This window comes from Carettochelys insculpta, chromosome 8 (assembly GCF_033958435.1).
Source record: "Carettochelys insculpta isolate YL-2023 chromosome 8, ASM3395843v1, whole genome shotgun sequence".
Classification (NCBI taxonomy): Eukaryota; Metazoa; Chordata; order Testudines; family Carettochelyidae; genus Carettochelys; species Carettochelys insculpta.
In genome coordinates this window covers 59,564,832-59,585,905 of record NC_134144.1, presented here as the reverse complement: position 1 = coordinate 59,585,905, position 21,074 = coordinate 59,564,832, and the positions used below count along the sequence as shown (strand labels likewise).

The window sequence follows — 21,074 nt, the reverse complement described above, 5'->3', positions numbered from 1 at the left end:
TAGTTTTGCTTAGATGGGTGTTTTCTCATTTATTTCCCAATACAATACAAATAAATCTAAGGTTATATAATACATGAGCAGTTGGCAAAACTGTCAAATAGATTCAATGGATGTACGAAATGCCTCATGGAAATCTGTGCAAAATAGTCAATTTAGAGACTTTTCTCCATGTACTTGGTTCTATGCTGGGTTGCTTTTTGTATGTGTTATTTTCCCCCCATTTATTACTGCTCAGGCCGTTTGGCTGAGAACAGGATTTTTATTGCTGAGAAGTTAGTCAGCTACTGCTGCTCATTCATCAAGTGACATCATAATACTCCATCTGTGACAAACCTAACTACTCCCTATTGTGGACAAAACCTAGGGCCGGGAAAAATCCATCAGCAGTGGCAGCAGCGAGTTGCCTCTCAGGGATTTACTGACACGTTTTCCTGAGCAGTGAAAGGGGCGCAGGAGGGCTGGCCTTCTAACTTCTAGAGTACCAGTTAATACACAGAACACAACCTTCTGCATTTCTGCCATAGAGTCCTTCGGCTTTGCTACTACATCTTTTTTCACCACTGGCAACATTTACTCTGCTGTCACAAGTTCCACTGCATTATTTCTGTATCCTTCACTGCAAGGTAGAAAGCCAACAATAGCACTGACTTCTGCTTATTATGCTTTTTCAGCTGTGATGCTAGAGAAACATACAATATTGGGTGCATTCCGGGGGGTATGTCTACACAGCAGCCATATTTTGAAATAAATGATTCCAGAAAAGCTATGTTGAAATAGCTTACTTCAAACTAACACAGCTACACACAAAGGCTATGTCTACACTAGTAAGTTTTTTTGAAAAAGCTTGGGCTCTTTTGAAAAATCCTATGGAGTGTCTACACACTCCCAGATAAGGAAGAGTGCTTTTTTCTGAAATGTGTAGATGCCGTGGGGGCCCTTTTTCAAAAGAGCAGTCCTCATAGCAGTAGATTTTTTGATACCTAGCCCGTTCTTTTGAAAGAGCGGGGGATGTGTGGACGGTCTCTGTCGAAAGAGCGGATTGATATTTTGAGCTGCTTTTTTTTGTGTGGTTGCGCTCTTTTGCAAGAAGTTTTTTCGGAAGAACTTCTTTGCAAGGATCGTTGTAGTGTAGACGTAGCCAAAATGCATTTCAAAACAGCACTTAGCTATTTTGAAATACAGCACCTACACAAATAGGCTGCGTCTACACGTGCCACTTCTTCTGGAAGTGGCATGGTAATGAGCAGTCTGGAAGATGTCCCCTCTTCCTCAAAAGATCTGCTCTTCCACAAGATCCCTGTAGGGTGCACATCTGCAGGTGTATTTTGGAGTCTTGAAGGTTTCTTTTGGACTCCAAATCACATGGCAATATGCTAGTGAGGCACAGGAAATTTACATCAGAGACTCATTAGCATCTTCTGAACTGCTGATTACCATGCTGCTTCCAGAAGAAGTGGCACATGCAGATGCAGCCACAGAGCATATTTCAAAATAGAGCCACTGGCTGCACAATGGCTTATTTCAAAATAGGCTCTGTTTCCTGTCTCAGCAGCAACTATTTCAAAATAGGTATTTTTGAAATTATTTTGAAATAGCAGTTGCATTGTGTGGATGCTAAGATAGTTATTTTGGAATAACTTTGCTGTGTAGACCGACACTGGGTTCCACTCTATACAAGAAGCCAGACATGGAAGGGCTGCTCTCGATTCTAGAGAAGGGGAGCACAGAGCAAGATGTAGCACCTGCCACCTTCTGCTGCTTTGGGAGACTCCCTAACCTGACCCCTTTTCCTCCTTTGTGCCTTAAGAAGCAAAGGGACATCAGGTCCTATGATCTGAGGATAAGAAGCAGATGGATGTCTAAGCCAAAATATTTTCATGTAAACATCCTTAACAGTTACAGCAAGTAATAAAAGATTGAAAATATGGTGTGCATCACTAGAATTCTCTCTAAACAGAAAGTCCTCCTAACCTTCTAAATTATATCAGTAGTTCTTTTAAAAGGTGGTTTGGATTTCTTCTCTGAGTTATCTAATTTTTTTTTAAAAAGATTCTATTTAGAAAACCTTTAAAGATTATATTTATGATGCACTAATTACATATGGTTAATTTGCACACTGGCTTATTTGCATTGTGTAATCTGACTTTCCCTCCGCCCAATCACGACTTCTAAACTACCACCTTTAGTGAAATTAGAGTACAAAAGGAGTCTGTATGAGTATAATTTAAACATGTAATTGTTGTTAAAAAGGAAAGACAACTGAATGAACCAAACAATTGCAGAGATAAAACTGCATACTTAGAAAAATGTAACCTGAAGGCTAAATTACAGATTGTACAGTGAGAGGGTCATTAGCATCTTTGTGAACCTCTGAAACAATGGCTTTCCACTAAAATATGTATTATGACAATTACAAAGCAGATTATATTTCTGATGACACTTTTATACTTTAAAATGAAAGGCACAGAAAGGCTCAGGTTTCTGTTCTCACCTCCTTTATTTCTCTCTGTATCTTTTTGTGACTTTTGTTTTTAAAGCTACTTTTCTGTCTGTCAATGAAACATGAAAGCCTTACTGCTTAAAGTTTTGCCAAATAAGCACAAAGCTAACTCCATCTTTAAAAAAATGCAGAGACCATGAATTTTTAAAAGTTCATACATAATATATCATAAAAGTAGGATGAATAATATGGTGTATGAGCTTTAATAGAAAGCTCCTTGACCATTTCTCAGGGGATTTTGAGATGTAATCAATATCAAAAAAGGTATCTTGAGGACAGTGTCAAGATTTATGCTTTTTTTTTTGCATAGAATGACACTTTCTGTGTACTGTATCAACTAGGGACATGATATTGAACTTCAGAGAAGAGAAGAAAGGATAGTATTGTTATCTGTCTCAACAATGGCTCACCCATGACATCGCACTTTACAGACAGAAATGAGTGCTCCAAATGAGGCACTCAAAGATGGCTCAAAGACTCACATGAATCGGAACACCAGTAGGTCGTGATTGTATCAAACTTCTGTTCCTTTCTACATCTGAAAGCAAATCCCCAGATGACAGATCTAAGATGCGCGAATGCAGTTTCTGGCAGAAGAGAATGACCAAAGCATAAACATTTGACAAATATTCAACAGATCAGCATTTTAAGAATTCCAAACCATGCAGTTAAATTTCAAAGGAGAATAAAACGCCATGGTAAAAAGCTCTTGTTCTCATTTGCAAGTTTTCCATCTTACTGCTTACTAAATCCACAAGTTGAGGCAGAAAAATTTTTCGCATGAAGAAAACAAAACTTTTTCTTCCTATGACTGTTTCACAATTTATCATGATTTCACATATAACAATGAACAAAAAATGGGATCTCAATCAAATTTATCCATAAAGTTTGGCATGTTTGAATTTAAAAAGTATAAAAATGAATGATGGAATTAACATTTGTAAAGCAATCAACATATTAACTTTGTTTTATTTAGCAATTGTTATAGCCTGAGTGAATGATTATACAAGTGACCCTGTTTCTAAACAGCATTGATCTTATGAAACCTTGCCTTGCTCACATATTAACTCAAAGTCACTGATGTCATCTGTTAGGAACAATTAATATGAATAGAAAATAATTGCATCAGGGAGCATGGGACTCTGAGGATTTTGCGCATTAACTTTCACATGCTGTTCAATTACACAAGCAGTCCTTTATTTCAGTTTTGCTTGGAAGGACTGCTAACCTGATGCTATTTCCCCTATATTAATTTGTACACTAATAACCAAGGTTTTCTGTACACAATAAGTCTGACCTGTTTAAATTGCAAATATATGATTTATGTGAAGGTTGCATCTTGACCAATGACTTCAAAAGGGAAAAAAGTAGCAAAATCTGCTGTCCAATTGGTCATGTGAGCAAACGTTTTGATTATAGATAAAGGTTGAACCTCTCTAATCTGGTACTCTTGGGACCTGACCAATGCTGGATAAAAGAATTTTCCTTATGGCAGGAGGTTACCATTACCAATATGTCCACTGCATACTGGGCTCTTGGAAGACCTTTAGGGGTAAATTACAGCTAGACAACAGCACAGATTATATACACAGAAATACACATCTTTTCTTAAAGCCTTTGCGGCTCACATCCAGTACTGCAAATTGACTTCTATTCTGGGCAATTCAGTATTATTTTCGCTACTAAGTATTAATTTGGGAGTAATTTTGCAGGAGTTATATATTCATCTAGTTTTCCTTCAGTACTGTTTCAGCATGATTATGATGTTTAAATGATGAGTGCTCTGTATAATCATATTTTTCAAACATAATGTTGAATAGATGCCGCACATTGCATACAAGTGTATTTTTCATTATAAAAGTTTACAACAACTAGTACACGTCTTTTAACACAGCATCAGTTCTATTTATTCACCAGCTATTGACTGTGACCCAATTAAAAATAGTTATTTGAATTGTTATTGTTATTTAGAACTGCACTCTTCTTAAAAAATTTAAATGCTGCCTTTATTACATCTTTCCAAGCTCACAGGTTTATAATGAACTCAGAGTTAGCCTTGAACTGATAGTATCCTAATTGCACAGATGAGCCACTGGAGAATTCCAATTGGTTCAGGCACAGAAGTCTTTGATGCTATGCACAGGTGTTGTTAGGGGCCCTTGAAAAGGGATGTTTTTACTCCAAAGAGACCAACCTCCTGATCTCTCCTGGAAAAGAATTTTTAGTGCAAGCTTCCATAATTTAAGCCATGCATGGGAGAATAAAATAGGAACGTGTGAGGTGAACAACAAAAATAATTGGCAAATATTACTTCAGGCATTTTAGAACTTGAAGACTTCCTTCAGGATTTGTAAGTCCCTAAAAATGTTTTGAAAATAAATATTTTATTTTACATGAGTTAGCAACACAGATGGCAGTAAATATAATGAAGTAAACAATGCAAATTATTATAACAATGCCAATCACATGAAAATAAGTACACTGCTATATCATCCAGAAGAAACATAACATCCAGTCACTCAACATACTGAGCTGCCAAGTAGAAAATAAAATCAGGGAGAAAGAAATAGTCTTAGCTTGTCTACATTACCACCTTCCTTCGAAGGAAGGATGGTAATTAGGGTGTTGGGATTTTACTAATGAAGTGCTGCCATGCACAGGCAGCACTTCATTAGGCAAATTCCCCCCGGCGGCAACTCTGAAGTTTTAAATTTCAAAGTACCGGCACGTGTCTAGCCATGGCTCACCCACCGGTACTTCGAAATGCCAGGGCAACTTCAAAGTCCACTTACTCCTTGAGTACTTACTCCTTGAGTAAGGGGACTTTGAAGTTGCCCCGGCACTTCAAAGTACTGGCGGGTGAGCCGCGGCTAGATGCGTGCCAGTACTTCAAAGTTTAAAACTTCAAAGTTGCCACGGGGGGGAATTTGCTTAGTAAACTCCCAACACCCTAATTACCATCCTTTCTTTGAAGGAAGGTGGTAGTGTAGACAAGTCCTCTCTCAAATTATAACTTAAAATTAATTTTAAAAGGTAAATTGTTAGAAGTTATACAATATTGGGCTCAACACAGAGGTAACTGGGTAATATTTAATGGATATACAGGAGGTCAGACTGGGTGATCTAATGAACCTTTCTGGCCAGGACCACCGACGCGGGGGAGAGAGGAGAGAAAGAGCAGCTGCCCCACATCCTGGTGATTTAAAAAAGCTCCAGACCACCACCACCGCTACCATGGCTGCAGCAGCAGCCAGAGCGTCAGGCTCTTTAAACTGCTGCTGTAGCACCGGGAGATGCTGAGGGGGAGGCATGGTCCAGGTTGGCACCGATGGCTGGCTGCCCCTAGCCCCCTCCCTTCCTCCAGAGGCCCCGACCTTCCGGGACAACCTGGAGCCAAGCTGTCCCCACAGTGCCCATGACACGGAAAAGTCTGTTGCCAGTCCTGCATCTGGCCTTAAACGCTATGTATCTATAAATAATAAAAGTAAATCAGTAACATACAATAAGCATCATAGAGAAGAAAAAAAGAAAGTAGGCTCTCAGGATGTATAATTTCACTATATTTCTGTATCAAATAGACGATGTAATCATATTGTAAATGTTCAGAAACATACAAAACACAAAAGGATCTGGGGGTTATGGTGAATTATAAAGTGAACGGGAGTCAACAATGTGATTCAGCAGTGAAAAAGGCTGATATTCTGGCTGCCCTTACTGTGTCTTATAAAAGAGTATCATATATAAGACACAATGGCTGTGTCTACACTAGCCCAAAACTTCGAAATGGCCATGCATGGCCATTTCCAAGTTTATTAAAGAAGCACTGAAATACATATTCAGTGCCTCATTAGAATGCCAGCAGCTGCGGCACTTCGAAATTGACATAGCTCGCCACCGCACAGCTCATCCAGACAGGGCTCCTTTTTGAAAGGATGCCATCAACATCAAAATCCCCTTATTCTATGTTCTGTTAGGAATAAGGGGATTTCGATGTTGCTGGGATCCTTTTGAAAAGGAGCCCCGTCTGGACGAGCCATGTCAATTTTGAAGTGCCGCAGCTGCCGGCATTCTAATGAAGCACTGAATATGTATTTCAGCGCTTCATTAGTAAACTTCAAAATGGCCATCTGCATGGCCATTTCAAAGTTTTGGGTTAGTGTAGACGTAGCCAATGGGTCATTGTCTCACACTTCTGAACACTGCTGAGGCCTCAGTCGGAGTCTGTGCACCCAGTTTTGGGCAATACACTTTAAATGAGATGTAGATGAGATAAATGGAGTCAGAGGAAAGCAACGTAAGTCTTTTTATAGAAGAGTTTGATTCAGAAGATAGTGATCGACTCTTCTCCATATCCAATGAAGGCAGCACAAGAAGTAATCTTCAGCAAGGGTGTTGCAGTTTAGACGTTAGGAAAAATTTCTAAGGATAAAAGCTATTTAAGTATTGGACTAGGATTCCAAGGGCATTATGAAATACCTATCACTGGAGGTTTCTAAGAATTGGTTAGCCAAACAACTGAATAGTCTAATATACTTAGGCCTGCCTCAGTGGAGGAGGTGGCTGGACCAGATGACCTTCTGAGGCCCTCTCCAGTTCTATATTTGTAGGATTCTAGGAAATCAGCTGTAACAGATGCATAGCCAGCAGAACTACCTACTTTAATGTCTAAGGTAATGGAACAAAGTTTGGATTAAGATAAGTAGGGTAATATAGCAACACAGCAAGGTAACAGCAAAATATTTTTTTCTCCACATGCATTTCTTTTCCTTTTATTTCTCTATGTCAGTGTTTCTCAAACAGGGGTATGTATACCTGTGGGGGTACACTGAGGTCTTCTAGAGGTACATCAACTCATCTAGATATTTGCCTAGTTTTACAACAGGGCTATGTCTACACTAGCCAAAAACTTCGAAATGGCCATGCAAATGGCCATTTTGAAGTTTACTAATGAAGTGCTGAAATACATATTCAGCGCTTCATTAGCATGCGGGCGGCCTCGGCACTTCGAAATTGATGCGGCTCACCGCCGCGCGGCTCGTCCAGACGGAGCTCCTTTTCGAAAGGACCCTGCCTACTTCAAAGTCCCCTTATTCCTATGAGCAGATGGGAATAAGGGAACTTCGAAGTAGGAGGGGTCCTTTTGAAAAGGAGCCCCGTCTGGATGGGCCGCACGGCGGCAAGCCGCGTCAATTTCGAAGTGCCGCGGCTGCCCGCATGCTAATGAAGCGCTGAATATATATTTCAGCGCCTCATTAGTAAACTTCGAATTGGCCATTTCGAAGTTTTTGGCTAGTGTAGACACGGCCCAGGCTACATTAAAAACACTAATCAAGTCAGCATAGTCTAAAAGTTCATTCATTCCCACAAATTTATTTGATAATAAGATGGTACAAAGTCAGCAAGTTTTCAGTAGCAGACTTCTGTGATATTTTTGCATGTTTTTGTATGCAAGTAGGTGTAACCTGGTAGTATGCAAACAAATCTGACTTTTGAAAAGGGTACAGTAATCTGGAAAGGTTGAATGAATGGCACTTGTTTCAAGAGTGCAGATTACGTTAGGACCATTTTTCTCAACTGGTGGTATTAGGGTTACGTGATAGAAATTTGGGGTCCTTTTTTTTTTGAAAAGGAGTACTTTATAAAAAAAGGTTGAGAAACACTGCTCTATGTGACAAAGTCAAAAACGTAGATGTATAATGTTGCTTATTAAAAATGTCAATAAAAATGAAAAAATACTGTATAAAATGTGATACTCCACTGATTACTTCATCTCACGACATGATGTGACTATACTGTATTCATCATGGACCTTTTCACATAACACACTTGTTTACATAAAAGCATCTGTTCTAAGATAGTTTAATTTTTAAAATACTGTTGATGCCCTTGTGATACAGCAGAGCAAAATACAAAGTACATGAAGAGCTATTCTTCCTGGAATCTGTGTAATGCAGAGAACTTCTATGCATGAGCTTCCCTTGCCTGAACAGGAAAGGCTGTCAAGTCACATGTGGCATCACCCTTTTTCTCCTTAACTGCAGTGGATCAAGGAATACGCACATAGCAATGGAGCAGTCCTGAGCTGCGGAAATACATGTTATCATCTCATCAGCCCCCATTCAGAACATTCAGAAAAGTTAAAACAGTACAAGCTGTATCAATTTCTTGACAAGCTTTTTTCTCTTTCTGGTTCCAAAGATCCTACAGAAATAATATACCATGACATATTCTATTATATTACTTTATACACCAACTGATGAGTCAAAACCTCCAAAACATACTAAACACTATGATTTTGTGTGAAGTTTAATAGGAGTTCTTAAAGTCTCCATTATGGACCCTGCTTCCATGTATTCTTATATGCTTAATATTCAGAAAAAAAGAGTAAATTATATCTAAGGAAAAAATGAAAGCAAAAACAATATAGTTGTAGAATGGATTTCAACCTCAGAACGTATTAATCCATTTTAGGTTTACACAAATTAGAGTTCATAAATACACATACTTGGCATATGGTGAAGACTGCCTTATCAGGAAACCAAGAAAATCAGTCTTGAATTGGAAGAGAGCTTTGGCTAAAAAGCAAACACGAGTGTACTGAAAACCTCAAAGATACTTTACAGTGTTTTCTTACAAAGTCAGGGTATTGGAAATTATTCTTGTCGCAGGCCTCACTGTAGCTAATTATAAAAGTCTGAAATGTTGGAACATTTTTTAGGACTGCACACTTCTTAATCTACAAAAATGCATGAAGTTATTATTACGCATAATTGGAAGCTATAATACTTATTTCAGATCTTGGAAGTTATAAATCTAATGTAATATTGAAAATTAAGTCATTTTCTTACTAATTAATTACTATACTATAATCAGAACTTCATATTCATTGCAAAATACTGTTTAATCTACCCTTGCAGTACATAACCAAGAATGTTTATATATGTTCTATTTTCATACATTGTAATGGCAATACTGATTTCTATGCTGGCCATTTCCCCCTAGTTAACCAGGTGGTTTCAGAACTTGCATTCAAGTCCTCTTACTGTTTATGAATTTCTAGGAAATACAATGCCCCAGTAAAGCTGATAGGTTTACATATACCTTTTCACGATTCTTTTTACACTATTATTGATATTACCTCGCATCATTTCAAGGATACTATTTGGTGCAGGTTTTCCAAGTTATTTTCCTTCTATTTTCCTAACAACATCCTTAACAAAACAAAAAGCAGTCAAGTAGCACTTTAAAGACTAGCAAAATGGTTTATTAGGTGAGCTTTTGTGGGACAGACCCACTTCTTCAGACCATAGCCAGACCAGAACAGACTCAATATTTAAGACACAGAGAACCAAAAACAGTAAGCAAGGAGGACAAATCAGAAAAAGATAATCAAGGTGAGCAAATCAGAGAGTGGAGGGGTGGGGGGAAGATCAAGAATTAGATTGAGCCAAGTATGGAGACGAGCCCCTATAGTGACTCAGAAAGTTCCCATCACGATTTAAACCCTGTGTTAATGTGCCGAATTTGAATATAAAAGCCAGCTCAGATGTTTCTCTTTCCAAAACAGAGCGAAAATTCCTTTTCTGTAACACACATACCTTTAGGTCATTGACAGAATGCCCCATTCCATTAAAATGTTGACTAATGGAATGGGGCATTCTGTCAATGACCTAAAAGTATGTGTGTTACAGAAAAGGAATTATCGCTCCGTTTTGGAAAGAAACATCTGAGCTGGCTTTTATATTCAAATTCGGCACATTAACACATGGTTTAAATCGTGATGGGAACTTTCTGAGTCACTATAGGGGCTCGTCTGCATACTTGACTCAGTCTAATTCTTGATCTTCCCCCCCACCCCTCCACTCTCTGATTTGCTCACCTTGATTATCTTTTTCTGATTTGTCCTCCTTGCTTACTGTTTTTGGTTCTCTGTGTCTTAAATATTGAGTCTGCTCTGCTCTGGCTATGGTCTGAAGAAGTGGGTCTGTCCCACGAAAGCTCACCTAATAAACCATTTTGCTAGTCTTTAAAGTGCTACTTGACTGCTTTTTGTTTTGATAGTGTATAGACTAGCACGGCTTCCTCTTTGTTACTATTCAACATCCTTAACAGTGTGTATTAATGACAATCTACCCTAATCTCTGACATATGCCATTTTTGTAATGATTTGGATCTGTTCAGAACCCATTTTTATAAAGGCCCTTTTCCAGATGCCAGACTGTCTTTATGTTATTTCACACTGTCTTCTTTGCCATTTTTCAGAGATTTCTCTACATGAGTTGAAATTCCCCGAAGAGTATTAATGATGCATATGTCTACTTCATAAGATGCCTCATCTGCTTTTGCTCCGAAGTGGCAGCTGAAGTAATGTTACTTCCACACCAGTAGTTCTAGTTTCTGGGTAATAAAATGTTATCCTATTTTGTAGGCTGCACAAAAAGGTCCAAAGGTGTATCTCCCTATTTTTATTGCACAGAGACCATCAGTAGAGGATTAACAGCATGGCTCTCAGCAGCAGGAAAGGAAATTCAGTTAAAAAAAAATTTCAAGAAAATGACTATGAGGACTGAAAACCAACTTTTCACCTACTCTTCTTGGTTAGGTGCCAGTAGCTTTCTGAGTAAGCTTTCACTTTCAGGACAGTTTCCAGTCGATGTTTATTGGAAGTAAATCATGCACCCCTGCATTCTGCACAATTGGATTAGAACTTTGCTTTTCAATGTTGACTGGGTGGATGTCTGCATTGTCTACAGATGCACTTCAGATGCCATAACAAACATTGTAACTTTGTCATAAACACTTGGACACACATACAGCTTCTCAGTCCTGCCCATCTCACAAGAGAGGACCAGATGCCAACCAGTCAATCTGTACCTGCAGAAGTCTCCCTGTCCTTCCCCCTCCCTGACATTTCCCCAGCTTGAACCCTCTATTGCCAGGGGAAAAGGTGGTATGCTTGTTGCTAGTGAGGTTGGCCAGAAATGTGCTGATCTAAATCCTTTCCTGGTCCCCTTATTTGGGTGCAGAACAATCAAGGAGCTGAAAAAGAGTGACAAGTTACTTACACAAGACAGCTGAGAGAACATACAGGTATGTCTACACGTCAGCCTTATTTCCAAAGAAGACATTCCAGAATAGCTTATTTTGAAATAATACAGCTACACACAACATGCATTTTGAAATAGCTGACCGCAATTTTGAAATAGAGCATCTATACACAATAGAGCCTATTACAAAAGAGAGCCATTGGACACACTATGGCTTATTTAAAAATAGGCTCTATTCCCTGTATATACAGCCCCTACTTCAAAATAGCTGCTATTCCTTGTGGAATGAGGTTTACCTATTTCAAAATAAGTCAACTGCTATTTTGAGATTATTTCAAAATAGCAGTTGCGTAGTTTTGACACTAAAAAAGTTATTTCAAAATAAGGTCTGTTATTTCAAAATAACTTTGGTGTGTAGGGCTGCATCTACACTATGAGATAAAATTGATTTTAAGTCAGTTTGCCCAATTTTTCACAGTGCCTGTCCTCACTGCGACTTCCATTAGCTCGATTTACAGAACACTAAAATAGACATGATATCGAAATTCTAAAATTGTAGTAGCCTGACTGGTGTAGCTTTCAATTTGAATTTAAAAATCCAAATGAAGGGTAGTGAGTGAGGATGTGACATGTCTTTACATCAAATTCATTACCCTGCACAGATGTTCTGTATGTGCCCCACAATGCACCACAGTTCTCTGCTCTTGCCTCTTACATCTCTACTGCTCTCAAGTTCATAGGAATTAGGAAACAGGACCATTGCAATTTGGCACCTGCAAGCCTGTGGCTGTAGGGTTATGAGGAGCCGAAAAATCTTCTTTCTTTTTCTTTGCTAGGAGCACAGCTGTGGGGTCCATGTTTCCGTGTATACCCCTCCTGCCTTTTTTTCTGCGCTGCCTGGCCCCAGCCGCTGGCCCCCCCATACCATGTGCCAGCTAGGCTGTGGGTGGGGGTTGTGCTTGTCTGATAGTACAAGAAACTTCTTTTCAGATGTTTACATGTTGTCCTGACCCCCACATCCCCTCCCTTCCCTCCCTCCAGAGGCGCCACACAGTCCGGAACACCCCCGTGCCCAGGCACATCACATGGCTTGACCCTGAATCAATGAAAAGGCATGCTTCACAAGGTGCCAGGCAGATTGCATGCAGTGAGGGTCATGATTTTCAGGGGCTGGCTGTAGCTGGGGGTCTTGTAGTCGCCCGGGGGATGTCTTGTCGGCAGTCACGATTTTCAGGGGCTGGCTGTAGCCAGCGGTCTTGTAGCCAGCTGGGGGAAATCTTCCTCGGTGGTCATGATTTTCAGGGGCTGGCTGTAGTTGAGGCTCTTTTAGCCACCCAGGAGCTGTCTCCCTTGGCGGTCATGATTTTCAGGGCATGGCTGTAGCCATGGGTCTTGTAGCTGTCCCAAGCCATACACGTCTCAATGAAGGCAATGTATTAGGAATACAATTACCACAGCTGTTGAAGTAAGTCTTGCAGCAGGCAATATTCATGTCCTAAGGGTCTTCTTTTTCATGTGCAAACCTGGCTGTAGTCTGGGGTATTTTAGCCTGATGACTCATTTGAGTTTCAGTGTTAACAACCGTGTCTACTTGACCATAAGGGTCTTCTTTCCCAGGTGGCCTAAATCCAGATTCATGTCCTGAAAAGACCTCTGCGGGCAGTCATGATTTTCATGGCTGTCAACTGTGTGCCGTCTTTTAGCCACCCTCGCCCGTTACTGACCATTCATTTGAGTTTCAGTGTAACAACTGTGTCTACTTAGACATAAAGGTCTTTTGCAAGTAGCCTAAATCCAGATTCATGTCCTGAAAGGGCCTCCATGGGCAATAATGATTTTCATGGCTGTCAACTGTGTACTGTCTTTTAGACACTCTGGCCCCACACTGATGATTTATGCGAGTTTCAGGCTGTGTCTACACGTGCCCCAAACTTCGAAATGGCCATGCAAATGGCCATTTCGAAGTTTACTAAAGAAGCGCTGAAATGCATATTCAGCGCTTCATTAGCATGCGGGCGGCAGCGGCGCTTCGAAATTGACGCGCCTTGCAGCCGCGTGGCACGTCCAGACGGGGCTCCTTTTCGAAAGGGCCCCGCCTACTTCGAAGTCCCCTTATTCCCATGAGCTCATGGGAATAAGGGGACTTCGAAGAAGGTGGCGTCCTTTCGAAAAGGAGCCCCGTCTGGACGCGCCGCGCGGCGGCAAAGCTCGTCAATTTCGAAGCGCCGCTGCCGCCCGCATGCTAATGAAGCGCTGAATATGCATTTCAGCGCTTCATTAGTAAACTTCGAAATGGCCATTTGCATGGCCATTTCGAAGTTTGGGGCACGTGTAGACACAGCCTCAGTGTAGCACCCGTGTCTACTTAAACATACTTAACATGGCAGAGGAAAGAGGGGAATGAAATTTGGGAAGCTGGCATCATACACCCATATTTGCTTGTGGGGCCAGAATGCAACAGGGCTCAGGGAACTCTGGGATAGGTTTCCATAATACACTGCAGCAGCATTCAATTTAAGCTACTTGTCTGTGGCAGCAGTAGGTCGATTTTTTGGGGAGCATGTGGGAAGATGAATATGCTCAAAATCAAATGGACCCAGCATTAAGAAACTGATTTTAATAAAATCGATTTTATCTCATAGTTTAGATGCAGCCTAGAAATACCCTGTGGTTACGTCTACACTGGTCCCTTGTTTTTGAAAGGGGCATGCAAAACCTGCTGATCAAAAAGCAAACAAAGCACTGATTTGCATATTTAGCACCTCATTTGCAAAACGACAGCCACTTGCCATTCCGGAAGTGCTGTTTGCAAAAGCCAAAACAGGCATGTGATGGAGTTCCTGCGAAAGGAAGCCCCGCTTTCAAAAGCACCCTTCTTCCTGAAAAAATTAGAAAGAAGGATGCTTTCAAAAGCAGGGCTTCCTTTCAAAGGAACCCCATGTACACGACTGTTTTGCACTTCCAGAATGGTGAGTGGCCACCATTATGCAAATGAGGCACAGACTGTGCTAATCAACACCTCATTTGCATTTTCCATTGGCTGTTTTGAAAGGGCAGGGGCCAGTGCAGATGTAGCCTATGATAGGTAATAGATCTACCAGGGACTTAAAAGAGTAACTTCTTCAGTTCACACCTGCATAGCAGGCCCAGGTTTCAGCAAGTACAGTAAAAACTAAAGTAGGAAATTTATGCTCTCTTAAAACAATTTTCAGACTTGCTTGTGACTGTTTAAGATAACATCTTACAGTATTTGTAAGGATGAACACATCTTTAGATTAGTAAAAGTCATTAATATACCTTTAATCTGAGTCAACATTTTTGGATGTGCAAACATTTATAATCTTGTATGACTCTAAAGCGCTGTAAAACCAATCATGAAGAGGAATGCAAAGTGCAAGACAAAGTAGATGAAAATCGACCCCATAATGTACAATCTTCTGTTCTTTCCACTGTTCTGCATATTGCTTCTAACAGGACAAGTGGCTAATGATTCTATTTGCCAATATTCATAAAGGCTTATTACATTTTTTTGAATATGCAATGAATGCCTGTAGTCTTACCTCCCAAGATATTTAATATCACCATCCACCTTACCAGTGATTCAGGTTTATTACTTTATACTTCTCTATAGCCTAACTGGTAGATTTAATAAAATTAGTTTGCCTTGCAGTGTGTATCTGCACAGCTGCGTTATTTTCCTATAGTTTCATTTGTATAGTTTCTTTTTTGTTTGTTTTGTTTTTCAAACTAAAGTGTGTGAACCCCAGGATATGAAATGCGTCACAGTGATATAAACAAGCAATGGGAAATTGTTATTTATTGGTCTTACAAATAGCTGTTGGAAATGTAAGGAACAAAATCATAATCCTACAATATTGCTCAGTATTAAAAGTGGGGAACGTTATACATTAAATAAATATTAAAGGATTAAAACAAAATACAATTCAGTAAGCCAAATAATTTCTTAGTGTAAAGAGCTTCCAGCTATTACAGAGAATTGATCAAGTCAAGTGGATTTTATTTTGATTTTCTATTAATCTAGCAAAAGTATTTCCTGTTGAAGTTTCACTTTATTTCTGATTTTCTTCCCCCCCCCGTCAGGGTGAAGTTGTTAAAAATTAAATCTGGAGAGACAAAAGATGTCTGACTTTAAATTCAAACCCACCACTAACAGAGACTTGCCAGTTTTGATGGCAAATTTTCCAGGCAAGTTTATTGAGATGTTGAGGAAAAAATAAAAGGATGTGATGTTAGAAGCATTTGGATGGAAGATTAAGGAGTTAAAACTTCATCAGAAAATCCTGTTAATGGGGCAAATCCACCACAAAATATAAAACAATAGTTTTAAATGTGCTTCAGATTCCCTCCAAGCAAGTATTTTGTTTTAAGCAAGCCTTTCCAAGATAGGAAAAAAGCAGTTAATTACATTCCAAAGTGCTGAGAAAGTTGAAAGCAAAAATTTGTAAATGTCCTAGAGAGTAAATTGTGAGGTATAAAGAAAATATTTGATGCATAAACATAAGTAGCATAATCTCTCTGCATTCTTCCATTGCCTTTTTTTAACTATAAGCCTAAAATTATTCCTCTTCCAAATCCTCCTAGTTTTATTAATTTTTATAAACTGCTCTAAATAAAAGTTACACTGAAAGATTTAATGTAATCCTCTCTGATCCTTGCTTTAATTTTATAATTATATCAGTGTTTCCACCACGTTCCGAGAACTCCAAAACATTAGTTCTCATTTTAACAGCATTAAGTTAGGAGTCTGTAAATACAGCAGCAATGATGAAATTAATTGTTTTCTTGGGAAAATACATATAAAGTTCCCTATGGTTTATAATTATTTTACAGTCAACACTTCATACCAATATCCCGGTAATCAGCTAGCCAGAAGGTAAATGATTAATGCAATTAATTATTTCATTACGCTCACTGAAGACTCTTTGAGTTCTTCATGACAGCATTTTTCCCAGAGAACCTATTTTGAGGCATTTCATACTCCTATTAAATATCAGTCTCTGCTTTCTGTGTTAATTTGTTTCACATAGAAAGCAATAAATAATTATCATAAATACTTTTCTATTGATCTAAAATGAATGAAAAGAATGTTATTCCCACTTTACTGTGTGACGGACGAAATCACAAATATGCTGCAAGTTTTGCGTATATCAAAAATTGCAACACAAAATTCTGCAAGTTATGACACCTTATCTTTTTCGATTAGTCACACGTTTTCAGACTTTACATTTATATTTCAGACTGGTTAGACTCACTTCTGAATACAATTTTATATTTCTCGCTTTTTATGATGAGGAAGAACTATAACATTTATCATTTATGACCTGCTTTATACAAGTTATCTATACTTCCATATCAGAAGGGAAGTCTGCCTTTTATTGTGGCAGGGTAACCAAGTGCGGTACTTCAACGTATGACTGTGAACTGCTACACTATTGTGTAAGTGCCATGTATAAAATATGCATGGTACAATATAGAGGGGTTATTTGATTATACACTATTAACTAATTTCATCATGTGACTAGGTAGCTTATATCAAGAAAGCCAGTGATATATTATTTATAGGATAATGTAGTGTTGGCCTTTGTCTTTGTGATTCTTATAGTTTTAAACTTCTTTTCACATTCACTTCCTGACTCTGTCACTAGAACAAAAGTCATCTAAAGGAATTAGGCAAACCTCAACACGATCTTGTTATTGACATTTATGTTGATCGATGTTGGCTCTTACAGAATTGGAATCTGCAGATCAATTCTCTTATTAGATTCTTTCTCACTGCTGCCATGATCATTTTATCACACAAGCTGCTGCCATCAAATGCTGTTTTATCACTTTATAATGGGATAAGCTAAAGCTTTCCTCCAGCATAGAATTAGAAATGAAAACTGTCTTGACTCTCAAGACCACTTGCCTGAGCAGTCAGAAATATCCTAATCATTATATATATTTAACTGAATTCACCTAATCCCACAAAATTATTTCTTATGATAAAATTCTAACTTTTTATTTCCAGAGGAAAAAGTTAAATATTAAGAGCTAGAAAGTCATACGAATGCCACCCCATCTTCTCCTGTATGTTGAGTCTGGGCAGTAAGTGAGGCGAGAAATTCAGGGATTTTCAGTACAGTAATGTCACAAACAAAAACTCTGATGTCTGGAGCGAAAAGAAGCACATAATTCTCTCTCTCTCTTTCTCTCTCTGTCTCACACACACACACACACACACACACACTAACAGCACAGAATAAAATGCATATACAAGGTTTGGTGCAGTTTTATATAAGTTCAACATTTGTAGGGATACAAAATGCACATGCACTTCTGCAGGAGTGGCATTCCAGTTCCTGTTAAGAGTGGAGTTCCTCACATTAATTTAAATCTCTGATAAAAAATAAATTAGCCTTTTGTATTGTCAGGTTGAACTATGAGACTGTGATTGTTATGTATTGCTTCAATCCAGGCCTTAATGGTATTTTAGCCCTGTGGTGGGCAAACAAAAACTATTTCAAGCCTTCCAAAGGCTATTAAAACGTGCAGATGTCTGGAAAATTAATACTATTATCTAACTCTAACCTTTTGCCTGAAGGGGGAAAAGGAGAGACATCACTCAGGGAAGATATTTTAGATCAATACATGGCAATTGAGGAAGGTAAGCACTGCTTTTCTAAGAAGTTTTGAGATGACCTGCTGGTGTCCCAAATAAGTAATATACTATGTATTCTCAATAGATTCCTTTTTGCATAGTTTTAGTTGAAATCATCCATTTTTTCCTACAAAAATCTGAAAAGATAAGCACCATTTCCTATAATCTTCCCTCACTCCTTTTTTCAAGTTTCAGAATGTTAGATACTGAAAAAAATCATTTATTTACATGCCAAGAATGTGAATTGGTCAACATTAATGTTGATCCCAGGGAGTCTCCCCATCGACTGCAATCAGCAGGCTCCCTGCTTGCCATGGCCTCATGCTACCTGTTATTCCTGGGAGTGGCCAACGTGGCCTCGTGCATGGGGAGCAGGGAATGAAGTGGGCAGGAGTTGTTGCTCTACTCTGCTTGCAAGCGCCGGCCCCCATCGCTCCCATTGGCTGGGAATGGTAAATTGTGGCCAATGGAATGCTGGCAGAAAGTTGCAGAGAATGGAGCCATAGGGGCACAGTGATCCTTTCTGGGAGTGGCACAGAGCTGGAGCAGGCAGGCAGGCAGGGGCCTGCCTTAGCCTTGCTGTGCCACTGTCCAGGAGCCTTCCACAGCAATGCTGCTCAGCGGGAGGCCACAAACTCGATCCCTCCCATAGCCAGCACCCCATATCTCCTCCTGCACCCCAGCCCCAGCCCTTAGATCCCTCCCAGAGCGAGCACCCAATCCTCCTTCTGACCCCCTTCTCAGAGACTGCACACATACCCCTTACTGCACCCCAAGCACTTGCCTCAGCCATGACCCACTCTCAGAACCAGCACCTCACATCCGCTCCTGTATCTCAACTCAGTGTCCACCCTGATCTCCCTCCCAGACCCAGCACACTTACCCATACCCGCTCCTACACAACCAACCCTCTCCTGTATCTCTTTTCTTTGAACATTCAAATGGTTGGTGTTCTTTGTTTCAGCTTCACAATGGAGCTTCTGTGCATATGCACAAGTGTATCCAGATACAGATCTGCACATCCACAGCAGAAGTCTTTGCTTGATGACCCCATGTATAACAAATGGCAATGAGGTTTCGGGAATGTGGGTATTAGATGGTGGAGAATGGGGTATGTCTATACTTCGAATGTTTCATCAGCTGGAGTGCTTCAGTGGAGATACTACCTGTGCTGATGTGCTATCAACCCTGACAGCTAGTCTGACAGAACTGCGTGCCTCAAGAGTGTAGATTTTTCACATCTCCTCAGAGGTGTAGCAATACTGATATAAATGACTAATTAATGTACGTCACGCCTCGGAGAGCGAGAAAGCCAAACCAAATCATTTTCAACCCATGGAACGATCACTCAGAAAATGGAGAAGCAAGCGGAAAAATGTAAAGGGGCAGTTTTTCCCTCCTATTTTCTGAAGTCTTATTTACTGTTATATTGCTCTCCTTAAACTTGCCTACAGATTCTGAACATGTTTCAGATCCTGGAAAAGGGGTTGTGAAATGTGACTAGCTACTTAGATAGGGAGAGGGTCAGAGTCTGGAACAATTACGCTGTGGAACTACAACTGTACACAGCACAAGATCTTGTATATTTCACTGGAGTGGTATGTAAGCTCTTTGGTGTGATTGGGAGAGACTGCGAAAGGGCCATCCGGCTCCACTACAGCTGTCAGAAGGGTGTAAGGAATCAGCAAGCAAAAGTGCCACTTGGTGACGAAGGAAAGTCAAATATTAGCCACAGCAATCACTCAGTATCATTGTGATAGAGAATAGTGATCTACAATCTACTGAACAGCCAATACATCTGACTTTTCTTTCCCATCCTCACTCAGGAGAGAGCCTTGATATTTTTAAATCTAGGTCCATATAAGAGGACAAAAGACCTATCTTTTGTAAAGAAAACAGTAAACTATTCAAACAATATATTTTTATTTGCTCCCCTACTTTTTTCTTTAAAATACTCTCTTCTCCCTCCTTGAGAGGCTCAACACCCCCAAGTTATTTGTCCAGATTCTTCTTAATGGATGACTAGGTTCTTCAGTCAGGGAACAGATGGCATACCCTAACTGGACAATCACACAGCCCCTCATATAGCAAACACTCGAGGGACTGCTGACTAGGAAGAATTCACAAAAAACTCAAAGGCAAAATAGGTTCCTTAGTAATTGTTTTGTAAATCTTTTTAACTATGAACAGCACAAATCAAAACTTCCTCCCTGACAGCAGCTAGAAAGGAAAAGGCACCAAATTATACAATTAATTGATCATACTAGTTTGACCAGATCTATTGGGAGGATTACCAAAATGATTTTTTACAATGGTAAGATGATGACAAGAGCTAAGCACTATTATTGGGTCAAACTGTGGTCTTGCTTGTAAGCACAACAGTCATCTACACAGACATGGATCTGTTCATTCCTGAGGACAGCCAGATCTGTTGTGAAAGGCAATGGAGAAAAGGGTCTCTGTGCCCTGATGATGCTTGGAGCTGTGCTCATCTCCTACACTGAGGAGCCTGGTGCTATTCCTGGCTCCTCTTTTTCTCTTTGTGCTGGGCTTGCTGAAGTCAATTCAGAGCTGAAGTTCCAGATCTATCCTGGATTTGGCTTGGGAGTAGACAGAAGGATGAGGATTAGTGCCCTAAATTGGTATTTTAGCACTCAAAGTGGACAGTGCTATAGGTGTGTGTTTTTCCTTTTCCCCTCGCACTCTGCTTCTAGAGTGATTACATTCTGGAGCTGTTGCATGATAACCACCTCCTGCAATGTGGCTTATTCAATTCCACAGTATTTTAACAGCTTAGAGGCAGCAGAGAAGCAGTGTCCCTTCATGGCCAGCACAGAGCTTAAGGGAGTCAAAAATCTCTCTGGTT

The 21,074-nt window shown here is 39.8% G+C and overlaps 1 protein-coding gene across 2 annotated transcripts in view; it reads right to left on the bottom strand.

The window, feature by feature from the left end:
- NCKAP5 (NCK associated protein 5) overlaps positions 1-21,074 on the bottom strand; it is a 408,546-nt gene that overhangs the window by 93,903 nt on the left and 293,569 nt on the right. For both annotated transcript variants that reach the window (XM_075001775.1, XM_075001776.1), the window contains one exon: positions 2,983-3,087. In XM_075001775.1, coding sequence (XP_074857876.1) covers positions 2,983-3,087 — 105 coding nt within the window. The remainder of the gene's footprint in view (positions 1-2,982; positions 3,088-21,074) is intronic.